The 12,161-nt window shown below is 36.4% G+C and overlaps 1 protein-coding gene across 2 annotated transcripts; it reads left to right on the top strand.

Moving 5' to 3' along the window:
• The first annotated feature begins 1,561 nt into the window (after positions 1 to 1,561).
• Positions 1,562 to 7,986, top strand: LOC137720185 (uncharacterized). 2 transcript variants are annotated; one of them, XM_068459202.2, is made up of 18 exons: positions 1,562 to 2,169; positions 2,235 to 2,462; positions 2,565 to 2,660; positions 3,144 to 3,196; positions 3,322 to 3,418; positions 3,588 to 3,661; positions 4,103 to 4,220; positions 4,769 to 4,879; positions 5,037 to 5,113; positions 5,482 to 5,548; positions 5,945 to 6,010; positions 6,100 to 6,207; positions 6,301 to 6,431; positions 6,524 to 6,590; positions 6,718 to 6,785; positions 6,865 to 6,958; positions 7,220 to 7,290; positions 7,400 to 7,986. In XM_068459202.2, the coding sequence occupies exons 1-18, from the start codon at positions 2,020 to 2,022 to the stop codon at positions 7,773 to 7,775; spliced, it is 2,052 nt and encodes a 683-aa protein (XP_068315303.2). In that variant the 5' UTR covers positions 1,562 to 2,019; the 3' UTR covers positions 7,776 to 7,986. The 2 variants fall into 2 exon arrangements, with proteins under 2 accessions (XP_068315303.2, XP_088551292.1); XM_088695166.1 differs by having other exon boundaries at positions 1,700 to 2,169; positions 7,220 to 7,306.
• Positions 7,987 to 12,161: the final 4,175 nt, after the last annotated feature.

Raw genomic sequence — 12,161 nt, 5'->3', positions numbered from 1 at the left:
CATTTCCAGTACTGTTTACTTTTAACGAAAAACCACATTTATACATTTACTATTCACCATACCTTTAAAATGGGATTTTCATTAAAAATAACGTTTTCTCTTTGCCGGACGTTGTACCACAACACTTGCAAGTAAATTTTGGGATTTTGCACTTGTTTGTGTTTGATTTAGATTTGCGGTGGACCTCACGGAGTAAATCATAGCTCTTCCTGTGTATTACGGCGTTTATGAATTTTGTTAGTGCAAGTTGAGCAAGATCAGCCAGTTTTTCATGCCGTATTTGCCAACAGAATCAATCACCTCCATAGTCCTCAATTCATGGGTCAGCAACACTTTGATTGTAGCGCTAGAAGTCTTCTAGTCAATAACTAATTATTCAAAGAAACTGAAGGTATTTGTGTCTATTTAAGTGAAATTTTGGATATATTTAAAAGTTTTTATAAAAACTGTCATTTGTGAAATTGAGGATCAATTTTCGGCTATATTCAATAAATTCTCAGAATCAAGTGATACAAACAAGGATCGAAACAAGCGGAGTGGTGGAAAAAAGGGCATGCTGAAATCATGTCTGAGTGGGTTCATAGTGTACAATCTTTTAATTAGAATCCAGACTAAAAACAAAGACTTGTATTTGTAAACGAGTGTTGTTGTAAACTTGTATGGATTGGAAAAGATTATGATAATTAACGACATTTAATCTCAAAGCCTCTTGAACCGAAGGAATCATGATCGCATGTAGTATCCCTATTGAAATATTATTACGTGCACTATAATTCATAGCAATCATGACTGTTTAGTTTTGACAAAAAAAAAAAAAAAAAAGCATGACTGTTTAGTATGGTACATTAGCCTGCAGTCGAAGCAATCTATCTCGAATGTCTTAATCCTAATGCGCGTACCTCTATCTCTACTCGGGGTTTCATACTGTTGAGCATTGGTGAATTTGAACAGAATCGTAACATTGCCAGAAGCTTTGACATAAGAAGAACTATGTTCAAGATAACTAACGAAAAGTTCAAAAAAACTTTCGTTTCAATGAAAAATGACAAATAAAGGTGTAGTGAATAATACTATAGAAATGTGAAAATGTTATTTTACGTTAATAGTGAACAGTACCAGAAGTGTTCCGTTAAAACTTTCTTTGTTTTTTCTGCATAGACTTGGTCCATAGAGGCATCTAATGAACATTTTACTTTTATTTTTGTTTTTATTTTTGAGTCTATGTAGGGAGGAGGGGCCAATGCAGTAAAGCGCCATAAGTATATTCGATGTGAATGTTGAATTGTATGATCACCACGGAAAGGGCATATAGATTTAGTTCTAGTTACAAGCGCCTGATATATCTTTGCCTGCCTGCTGAATTCTTTGCGCAGCCATGGATTTCAAACCAAACTCAAAGTTATTGTACTTCCTAAACAGGATTCCTTGGGTGTTTTTCTTGCACATATATACCCGTAAACTCAAAAACGTGAAATCAACTTTTAAAACTAAAGTATTGTTCCGATTAACTTTAGAGAAATGTTCGTTTCAAACTTCTATTTGTGATATTATATATTTTTGTACTCATTAACAATTATTACTATGTAGAGACGTGTTTTATAAGATGAGACCAAAATAAATATTAAGTTATAATATAAAGTTTTTTATGACTTTAAGGGATTTCTTTATAAATCTATCTTACCAAAAATAGAGAAGGATCGGTTAAGCTAGAAGTAGACTGGTAGTCTGTCAGTGGCAAGGCCACATCACCTAAAACCCCCCCAAAACGTGGCCGTTTAAGCCCAGAAACGCGACAAACGAAACGCCGACTGTTTCATCCTCTCTTCTTCTTCCCGTTTCAATTGGCAATGGCTCCCCCAAAAAATCCCCAAATCCTACCCCCATTTCCCCTAAACCCCAAACCCTAAACCTCTCACCTACTCGATCGCTCCCCCAAAGCATCAAAATTTAAAAAATTTCAGCTTTTTCGTAAAAAAATTCTGAATAATTTCTCAGCTGGAGCGATAAAAGTCGGAGAAAATGTCGTGGCTGAGATCGGCGGTGAGCAAGGCGGTGGAGGCTAGCAACAATAACAACCTCACCCGCACCGTCAAGAACTACGCCGACTCCGTCGTCCAGCAAGCCGGCCAAGCCGTCGCAGAGGGCGCCAAACGGTTGCAGGACCGAATGGTAATTTCACAATTCACCATTTTTCACGTTTTCCGACATTTTTTCTCATTCGCATTTGTTTACAGGGAGGTCGGAGCTTTAGGAGTGCGAAGAAGAGTATACAGAGATTGGAGGAAGCAGCTGTGTCCTGCAGGGGGCCCGAGAGACTTGAGATATTGAGAAGGTGGGTCTTGCTGCTTAAAGAGGTGGAGAGGCTGAAGCTGTCTCAGGGTTCTGTGGAAGAGAAGGAGAACGCGCCGGAGCAGCCTGTTGCTGCCGATGACACGAACGAGATTCGAAAAAGAATATCTCTGGTTTGATTTTGTTTTGTTTTTGCAGTTTTATTTCATTCCATTCAGTTTTTTTATTTTGTTGGAGTATTGTTTGCTGTTGAAACTTGTGATTTTTGGTAATAGGTTTTGTATTATGACTCTGATGTTGGTGGTGAACCGATGAATTTCCGCGAAGTTTTTCTTCAAAGTCAGGCTCTGGAGGGCATAACACTGTCTATGGTATGTATTTGAGAAATGAATGCTGCATATATCAATGAAATTAGAGACATTTCTTTGAAAGGGATGGGATTTTTTATTTAGCTAATGATCTTAGAAATAGTTCAGCCAAACAGATGAATGCTAAGATGGATGACTAAATGTGCTACGCGAAGAAATTACTTATTTCATTATCATTAGTTAGGGGAAGTACTTAATGCATGATGGAAAATTATTTAAGTCGAGATGATTTTGTTGAGCCGTATGCTCTCTGTTTTTGCTCAGGCATTGCCACATATGCACTTGGTTTGTGAAGTTCATGGAGTTTTCTTTTGTAATAGGAAACGGTGGCTTTTTTATTTAAGGAAAATAATGATTAGGAAACTTATTGTTCTCATCAAATGCCTAAAACTTCTAAAACTGGGATTATCCTAAATGATCTTATATTTTTTTTGGAATTTCTGATTCTGGAAGTTAACCGCTGGTTAATTCTTTTCTATGCCTCAGATTCTTGAAGCTCCGAACGATGAAGAGGTTGCCCTACTCATGGAGATGTTTAGGTGAGAACCAGGAATTTCACTAGTGTGTAATGCAGTTCATGGCCTGTTAAGTGCCAGTATTATTTATTCGGGTTGACAAAACTATGGCCTGATTTTTTTAATCTTATTATTACATGAAACTGCAGGCTCTGTCTTACTGGAGGAACAGAAGTTCATCATGCGACAGTGAGCAGTATAAAGGACCTGGCAACAGCTTTTTCAAGCTACGATGATGAAGTATTGGTAAAGATATAAAACTAAGAGTGCACTTGAAGATCATATCAACAATTATGAATTGTGGAGAAAACTTGATGTATATTTTCCATCAAGTTTATATAGATATAATTCATGCAAGACTTGTACTTCTTTTTGCTTAAGTGAAGCATACTAGTTCATATTCTTCTGTATTCAGGTGAAACGGGACGAATTGCTCCAATTTGCACAAGGTGCAATTACGGGGTTAAAGTTAAATGCTGATGTCGTAAGGTGTGCAAAAGATAACAGAACTCTCCCTCTCTCTACTTGATATAGCAATTTCATGAATAACTTCTTATGTATGAATAACCCTATTTTTATTATCACGCATTCACACCCAAAAATGAATGTGAAAAGAATTATCACCTAGGCAGTTGACGATTGAGTATGAGAAAATCTGATCTTAACAGTTAGTAATCTCTTTTGGATTTTTCTTTTTTTTTGAGAATAGGTAGTGGGATTTTGTTCTTGTATGGATATGGGCTAGTCCTGCCACTCACTAGATGTATGGTTATGCAAATAAATTTGTTTGTTTATATTTTTAGAAACTTTTACCGATAGGTTGTTTGGGATGGTGACCTTAGGCATTTAATTATCAGTTGTGAGCTAAAGGGGTGAGGTGTTGCTGGTAAACATTTGCTTACCCGTGTATTTATATGTGTCCTGCCACAGAATAGATGAAGAAGCCTCTAGTCTAAAGAGGAAGCTTGATGTAACGAAACCACCTCTGAAGCTCTCAAATGAAGGTCATGACAAAGCATCAGAAGAAACAAAATTGGAAACAATAAAGGTGAGCATGATTGCTATTATTGATTTTTGTGGTTTTACTGCCTCATAATTTTTTTTGTATTTAATCATAAATTCCAATGACATATCAAATTTTATAAAGTGGAAGACTAGCGTCTTAATGATGCAATTTTAGTCATGGGCGAGCTGATAGATAACTGCTACCATATGTGCAATTTAAACTTCTAGTTTTCTGGATGTAATAATAATTATAATATTATTTATATGGAAGGCTTCAATATAGAAGTTTTCCATTGAAGCTGTAACAATTAAAAGTTTACAGCATTCGGTAAAAGAAGCCATTTAAGAACTCCATGTACAGGAAAAAAGAGACAATTGGGCTTAGTCGGGATCGAGTAAAATATCCTGCACAAGGTGCAAATGAATTGTTACTATATATACAGTGTACATTCTGTACATGTACAAGTTCTTCTTTTGTTCCTTCTTTATAAGGTCCAGTTTGATGGATTTGTGAAAGCTTTTTATTGGCCAGTTTTGAGTGAAAAGTTCTGAAAATAATGGATCTCACTGCCCTATGTTTCTTTCTGGTAGGCATTAAAAGAAGCACTTGCACAAATTCGAGCATGTTCCAGAATAGAAGTGCTTTTACTGAAGAAGAAATTGTTGAACAATGGAGATTCTCCAGAGATCCATGCTCAAAAAGTATGTCTTGTGTAGGCAGCATCTTGCCTTTATTTATATAGTTTCTGAATTGAATGCAGCTCGATGCTTTGATTGTTACTTTTGCACCAACAAAATGGCAATTTTCTTTCATGGTTAAAAACCGTTGTTATCAACACTATTTTGGCTGTATACTCAGGTTGATAAATTGAAGGTTCTTTCAGAATCTCTTGCTAGCTCCTCTGCAAAAGCTGAAAATCGTATTTTAGATCACAGGTATAATAACACTTTAGGAACCATTTGTGCTTGTGTTGCTATTCGATAGTGTTGAATCACGTTGTTACAATGTCTTTTTTCTTATAATACATGTGTGTTCATTATATACTCTGTTGTTTTGTTTTTAAGTCAAATGTTAGGCTATCAAATAATAAACATTAACTCAAAAGTCAAAACTTCATATGACTTGGCTTGATGTATTGTATCCATACAGAGATTTAGTAAACCTTGATTTTGTAACTGCAGTTCCAGTGAAGAATTATTGGTTTAATTAACAGCAATGGCATGTAGTCTGTGGTTGTATTATTATATTAGATGCCAGGAATAGGGAAAACAAAATCACTTCCTTAGTTCTTTTTAAATAACAGACTTCAAAAAGAGGAGGCAATAAAGGTTCGTGTAGCCAGAGCAAGTGAAGTGACTGAAAGAGAGAAGGTAAGGTTCTTCAACCTTGTTTAATAACAACATGAATTTTGTACTCGATCCAAACACATTTATCTAGAGAGATTATTATTAGGTACTTACAATGTTATCAAGTTTGAAATATGTTGGTATTTTAATAATTAGCATCTTTATTTTTGTGGGAATTATTGTTTGAACGCCAAAAGAAGCTTCTTGCAATCCATATATAAGTGCCTGGAGGAGTATCGGAAGCAAATTTTGGAGTTCATAAACCATCTCCCCTTTTTTTTTTTTTTTTTTTCGTCTCCCGTGGGTAAAACGTTCTTTTTTGGTTCATGCTAGGCCTGCTTATAGATGTGGTAGAGATGTTCAAGTATACCATGAGCCTTGGAAAGGGAATTTTAGTTTTTGTCTTATGACCATTTTCAGGAAATAACAGCTGAGATTTCAGAGCTTGAAAAAGAAAGGGATGATCTTGAGGCTAAATTGAAAAAGGTTTTTCTGCTTTGATATTTCCCCTTGTGTATTAAATCAATTTGGCCTTCATTGATTGCTAATTTCTAAACACTAGCCATCTTTTCTAGGTTAATATTTCCTTGGCTGCTGCTAATGCTCGCCTTCGCAATACCAGGGAAGAGAGAGAACAATTTGAGGAAGCTAACAATAAGATTGTTTCTCACTGCGAAACAAGGGTTTTGATTGTTTCTCACCTTCTGGATTATTTCAGGGTATTACACCTTTTTGGCCATTTGCATAATTCAAATATTTCTTTGTTTTGTTAACAGGAAGTCGAGCTCTCGAAATCCATTGCAATGTGTAAGGTAGAGGCTGATATTCTAAAGACATGGATTAATTTTCTCGAAGATACTTGGGTTCTCCAACGCTCGTACGCAGATAAGAAGGAGAAGCTGGTCAAGTATGTTCTTCAAATCTATGCAATTGGATTCTTTTCTTTCTTGAAATTTATGCATTGTTTTTTACACAACTATTGTTTTCTGCATTTTCAAGCGATGAATTGGAGAAGCATGAGGACTATTTCTTGAACTTGGTCGTTGTTCATCTCTCTGCTTACAAGGTATTGACTCCCTCTCTCTCTCTCTCTCTCACACACACACACACACACACACACACACACACACAAATATATATATGTTGATATTTCTTTCAGTGTTCTTGATGCACACCTTTTATCTTATATGCAGAAAGAGTTGGGGCCTTCTATCAGCCGTATTGAGACATTTGTAGAGAACCTTAAGAAATTGAGTGAGGGGTAATGTTTGTGAAACTGTGATGGCTGTACCTTCATTTTGTTTGCGCGGTTTTTAATGTATTTGGACCTGATGAGACAGGTCAAAGATGGCAGCCAGTGCAGAGAATGAGGCCTCCAAAGTATTAAATCCAATAAATAATCTTGAGGAGGAATATTTGGACCTCGAAACCAAGGTAAAAGTATTGTGTTATAGTATTGCATCAGGAATCATGTGTCAAAGTCTTATTTGTCTATATCATCTATGATCCAATTTTTCTTTTGCAAGTAGTCTTTTATAGTACCGCATTAGGAATGCTTCAAATTATGTGTCTAATGGTTTCCTAATTATTTTTGTCGTGCAAGATTTATTGGATTTAATAAATTATGTGTCTAATGGTTTCCAAATTATGTGTCTACTAGCAAGTACAAACATTGATGTTGTCCTTTTGTTTCAGATTATTACCACCTTCAGTGTAGTAGATTACACCAAAGAGCAATTTTATGGCCAGCGAGCCGAAGTTTCCAGGTATCAACTTGTGGGGGTGTGTGAACTTGTTTCTTTTCCTTTGTACACTTATGTTTGAAGATGTTCACCAAAGACCCCGAATGTGATGTACTTGTCTTGCCTGTTCCAGGAAAGATGACCCGATGGTTAAGGAGCTGTTTATTGATATTGAAAAATTAAGAGAGCAATTTGAAGCTATCGAGAGACCAAATCTACAACTGGAGAATCCATCCCCTAAAGCAGAAACTTCATCTAGTGAAAAGCCGCAGAGCGGTCCATCTCATCTCCCTACAGAAAGCACAGGAGCACGGGAAGCAGGGACAGATAAGCAGCCTGGATCAGGTGCGGTCAAGGCAGAGCAAACGCATGAGACGGAAGCAGAACTAGCTAAGCTGGAATCCGAGTTTGGCAAGGTCGGTCAAGACTACTCAGGAGAGGAGATTAATGACTGGGAATTCGATGAACTTGAAAGGGAATTAAAATCTGGTGAGTCATCAACCAAATAGCCCAATACTTATGCTGGCAAGGTGATCGTCACCTGTGTACTATAAGGGATATATGACTCTACCTGACCTCTGAAAACCTACACATACTTAATTTTGTAATTTCATTGCAACAAGTGACGGATTATCAATTTGTTAATTCTTCCTTAAATTCTCGTACGCGTGTGATATAATATGGATTTACAAATGAATGAATGGTATAATTTGGATGTAACCGGTGAGCCACAACAATCTCTACGACGGTTAGCTTCATGGCACCATGTTTCATATAACTGTTCGATACGATTGAGAAGCCACATTGCTTCTCTTCTCTGAAGTGGGGAACGCTGGATGCCCACCGGATGTTTAAGCGGGCCTCTCGTGCTTCCCCACGCACAGATGGAGTCCAGAAGAGAATGTGGGGTTTCGAGATTTTTTGTTTATGTGGATTTGAAAAGGTTTCCGGATATGCAAGTAAAATTTTTGTTTTATGTTTCAATAGCACCATAATTAGGGAGGACCTCCTATGTTTTTAGCACAAAGGGAACAGAAGCTAGTGGCCTGGACATTAAACATATCTCCACCCAAAAGTGCTTCCTCCAAAAGCAGCTTCTAAAACGACTTCCAAGAGAAGTTTGAAGACGTTGTTGCAATTCTCTTTTGTGGGATGCCCGGCCAAAGGTGCCTCAATTAGTCGATCCAAGACTTATCAGTCCTTGAACTAATCAGATAGCTCAAGTATCCTGGATTTTGGGGTTGTGGGTCATATGTATGAAATTGTGGCCATCCTTTGCTAGAATGATTTTTAATGTAATTTGGTAACGTAATTTGTTATTGCATATAATGTAAGAGTTGTGCTAGGATTGTCGTCCATGCGAGCGGGTAACCATCAACCATTGATGCGCTGTGGAACTCATCTCAATCAACAGCTAATGACTACAGTTGACTATTAGTAACATTTCTCATAAAAGTAAATGTAATATGTATTGGTTGTTGGACCCTTATTATTTAGGAGATATTCTTATGTTCAGACGCTTGTATAAGGCACCAGACAGTGCAGACACAAATAAATAGAATCGAAGAAGGTAGGCGAGACCAAAATACAAAAGAGAGAGATGCTTTATGTGTAGTTGGACGGCCTCGTGATCCGGACTCCTGCACCTAAGAACTTCTCCTTTTTGGCGATGCAAGGGTTAAAAGCAGGAGAAGGTATTGATATGGTAAAGGATGATGGAGGATTAGATATTGTGGAGTAGGGTGAGAGTGAGTCGAGTGACTTGTTACTAATCAAATTCAAACCCTTAAAATCTAAGCTAAAGAAAGCAAATTTATGAATGCTTGCTGTAGGAGGACAATCGTGCGCTACTACTCAGTACCGTTTGTCTCAAGAAAAAACACAGAAAGAACATAACAATACAATTTTTTTAATTTTTAATTTTATTTTTCAAAACATTTAACAACTTGATGCCAAAGTATGGATATTTTAGAAAGTGGGAGAAGCCACATGATATAACCCTCGTGTACTTATGTGGTGTATGGAGTTCCCCATGCTATAGCGAAAAACTCTAACACATCCTTGCGACACCTCTCACACAAAATGTTGATTCTATATGTGAAGTTGATATAGGACTTTTTTTTATGTGAGAAGTGCCGTATACATCAGCATATAACTTTTTCACTACAAGTCTACAACACACATACTATTATAAATATTCAAATCTTGAATTCTAAACTCAAAACTTAGTATACGCGTTATAATTTGAGTGAATTTAGATACGCAACATATGCCTAACCACCTGGCCGAAACATATATGATCAACTTAGCTAGTGAGTGATGATGATGAGGAAGTGTGAGGGAATAGAATAGGGTGACATTAGAGCCATGGCCAACCATTTAATTTGGGTTTTGAAAAATGATGGAATCCCATTTCTGTGTTTTAGTGCTTAAAAATGGTTCGAGGAAAGAAAACAGTGAGAAGAAGATGGAACGCAAAGATGGGGAGGGTGTGAGAAGACAAATGAAAAGTCTCTCGAGACTCGCAGGCATTCCTTCCGGAAGTTCCCTTTCCCACCCACCACCAACTGTCGGCTTCTGTCTTGGCTCCTTTTTGATGTCGACAAATTCTCCCCTTCCTCCATTTCACTATAAACAATACAATCTCCTCTCTACTTTTTCTCTCATTTTATAGAAACTAATAGAAACATGTTCAAGATATTTATTAACTTTTCAAAAAGAATATTGTTTGATTCTTTTACATGTGAAATATTATTTGATAGGAGAAAAACTTATGTATAGGTATTCAACCACATCATTCGTATGATATTTCTCTTAAACGCATGAGATCTGTTCGTATCTTTTTTATCCGAACTAACACTATTTTGGTCTCACCGGTGTGAGAGCCGCCCTAGTCAAACATCCCACAAAAAATTCCTAGTACTTTAAAATCAGTTTAAATACAACTTTACTCACTAAGGGTGATATAGTAGTATTGATTTATCACCTCTTTTCTCCTTATTTACTCTTCATCTCGCTTGACTCTACTATAGTAACTAATTCACGTACATAACATGTGTCGCCACTCTAGTACGATACATATGCAAAAATAACTAGTTAAAATTCCAAAAAATAAAAAATAAAAAAAATTCTGCGTGCATGCATGTCAAGCTGTTACTTATGTGTAAGTGATTAAATATGAAATATGGTGCATATAATAAAATTAGAGATAAGTTAAAGAATGACCAAAGATGTGTGCACGTACAAATATGAAATGAAAGTGAAAAACAAGCCCAGGAATCCAGTAAAAGTAAGATGATCAGGTGAAGTGTACTACAAAGTGTCCTAATTACTATATTGGATTACAAGAGCTTTTTCAACCTATAGCTTCCACCATTACTTCACCGACTAAAAAAGCTTTTTCGTTGTCTTTGAGAGAGAGAGAGAGAGAGAGAGAGAGAGAGAGAGAGATAGTTTACATTCTTGGCGGCATAAAAAGCCAGGTTTTGAGAGGTGCGGTTGGTCACGAATTTAAATTTAACTACAAAGGTGGTGAGTCTAAGAAGAACTTAAAGAAATATGTGCTTATTTTCTTGTGCATGAGCCTAATTTTTGATTTATTTAATTCACTAATAAAATAGGTGGCATTAGTGAGCATGAAACGGATGTGATCAGTGAAGGATTCAGGATTTTAATATTGGGTGATTCTAATAATCAAAATATGCTAGGCACTAGTCAAACAGCAGATTGGGGCCTAGCGTCTATGCATCTGGACGGGGCTTTACAAAATGTTTTAGAAGTTGTATGAATTTACAGGTATTAGTTGAGTAACACTAATTAAAATGCTAAGCGGCACAACTTGATTGGGTAATAATTAAAAAAAGAAAAAGAAAAATGGAGAGTTGATCACTTGGGAAATGGAAAGAAAGTCTTTCTTCTTCGTTGGAACCAAGGTCCAAGAACAGCAGGGTCATGGGTAGTCTTCTTTGTGTTCCTCTTCGTCTTAAATTAGATCTATCTACTTGGTTCAAAGTTTTTCTTAAACATCATCTACATAGCCATGGTGGTTTGCTCCAAAAGCATTGGGTGGTCCTCAGAGGTCCTCACAGGTGACTTTTTCTGACCCTAGGTGACCTCGGGACCACCAAGGTCCATGAATCAATCCGCCCCTAGATGTGATAATGTTTCAAACCAATTACAAAACACTGCAGAAAACATAAAACATCGACATTGTAGTTTTGGTTTGAAATACCGTAGTGACGTCGCGAGAGATACAAGTAACATTCTTCCGAGTTTTGAGTTAAAGTAGCATCGTTTAGTTAGGCTAAAAAACGAAATCATGCACTCAAATGTTATTGCACCAAGTATTCTCACTAACAATAATATCAGTTTCCGACAGCACTCGTTAAATATTTTATTAGATATTCTAGTAAGTTTCAACTTTGAACGATTCAAGCAATGTTTATTTTGAGATGTGTCAACTTCAAAAGTAAACTGAAACAATTTTCTGTCTTACAAAGACCAATTCACCCAGCAAGAGCCGGCCTGGGCCAAGCTGATGACTGTAATCAAGAGGTTAAGGCAAATCATCAATAGATATTAATCCTTTTAATCATGATTCTTGCTTAATTTAGCACTTTTTAGATATTATTAACCACAATATTCCTCTTTTTTCACAACTTAGTAACTTTGATTGGAAAATGCATGGTCCCAACAAATTAAAGTCTTAAACTTGTCCCGAGTCCAGGAAAAAAATATAAAACCGACGTGCATTCTGATCAATTCAAACGCTCATGTTCTTTTTTAGTGTAAATTAATATAAAATACCATTTGTAGTAAAAAAAAAAAGATAGATAAATATATATATATATATATATAGACTGATCCGTGACATCATTTTTTTTACACAGCTTTTG

The sequence above is a fragment of the Pyrus communis genome, chromosome 1 (assembly GCF_041283825.1).
Source record: "Pyrus communis isolate YQ-2024b chromosome 1, ASM4128382v1, whole genome shotgun sequence".
Lineage (NCBI taxonomy): Eukaryota > Viridiplantae > Streptophyta > Magnoliopsida > Rosales > Rosaceae > Pyrus > Pyrus communis.
The sequence above is the reverse complement of the archived record's forward strand: the minus strand, read 5'-3'. Positions and strand labels throughout refer to the sequence as shown.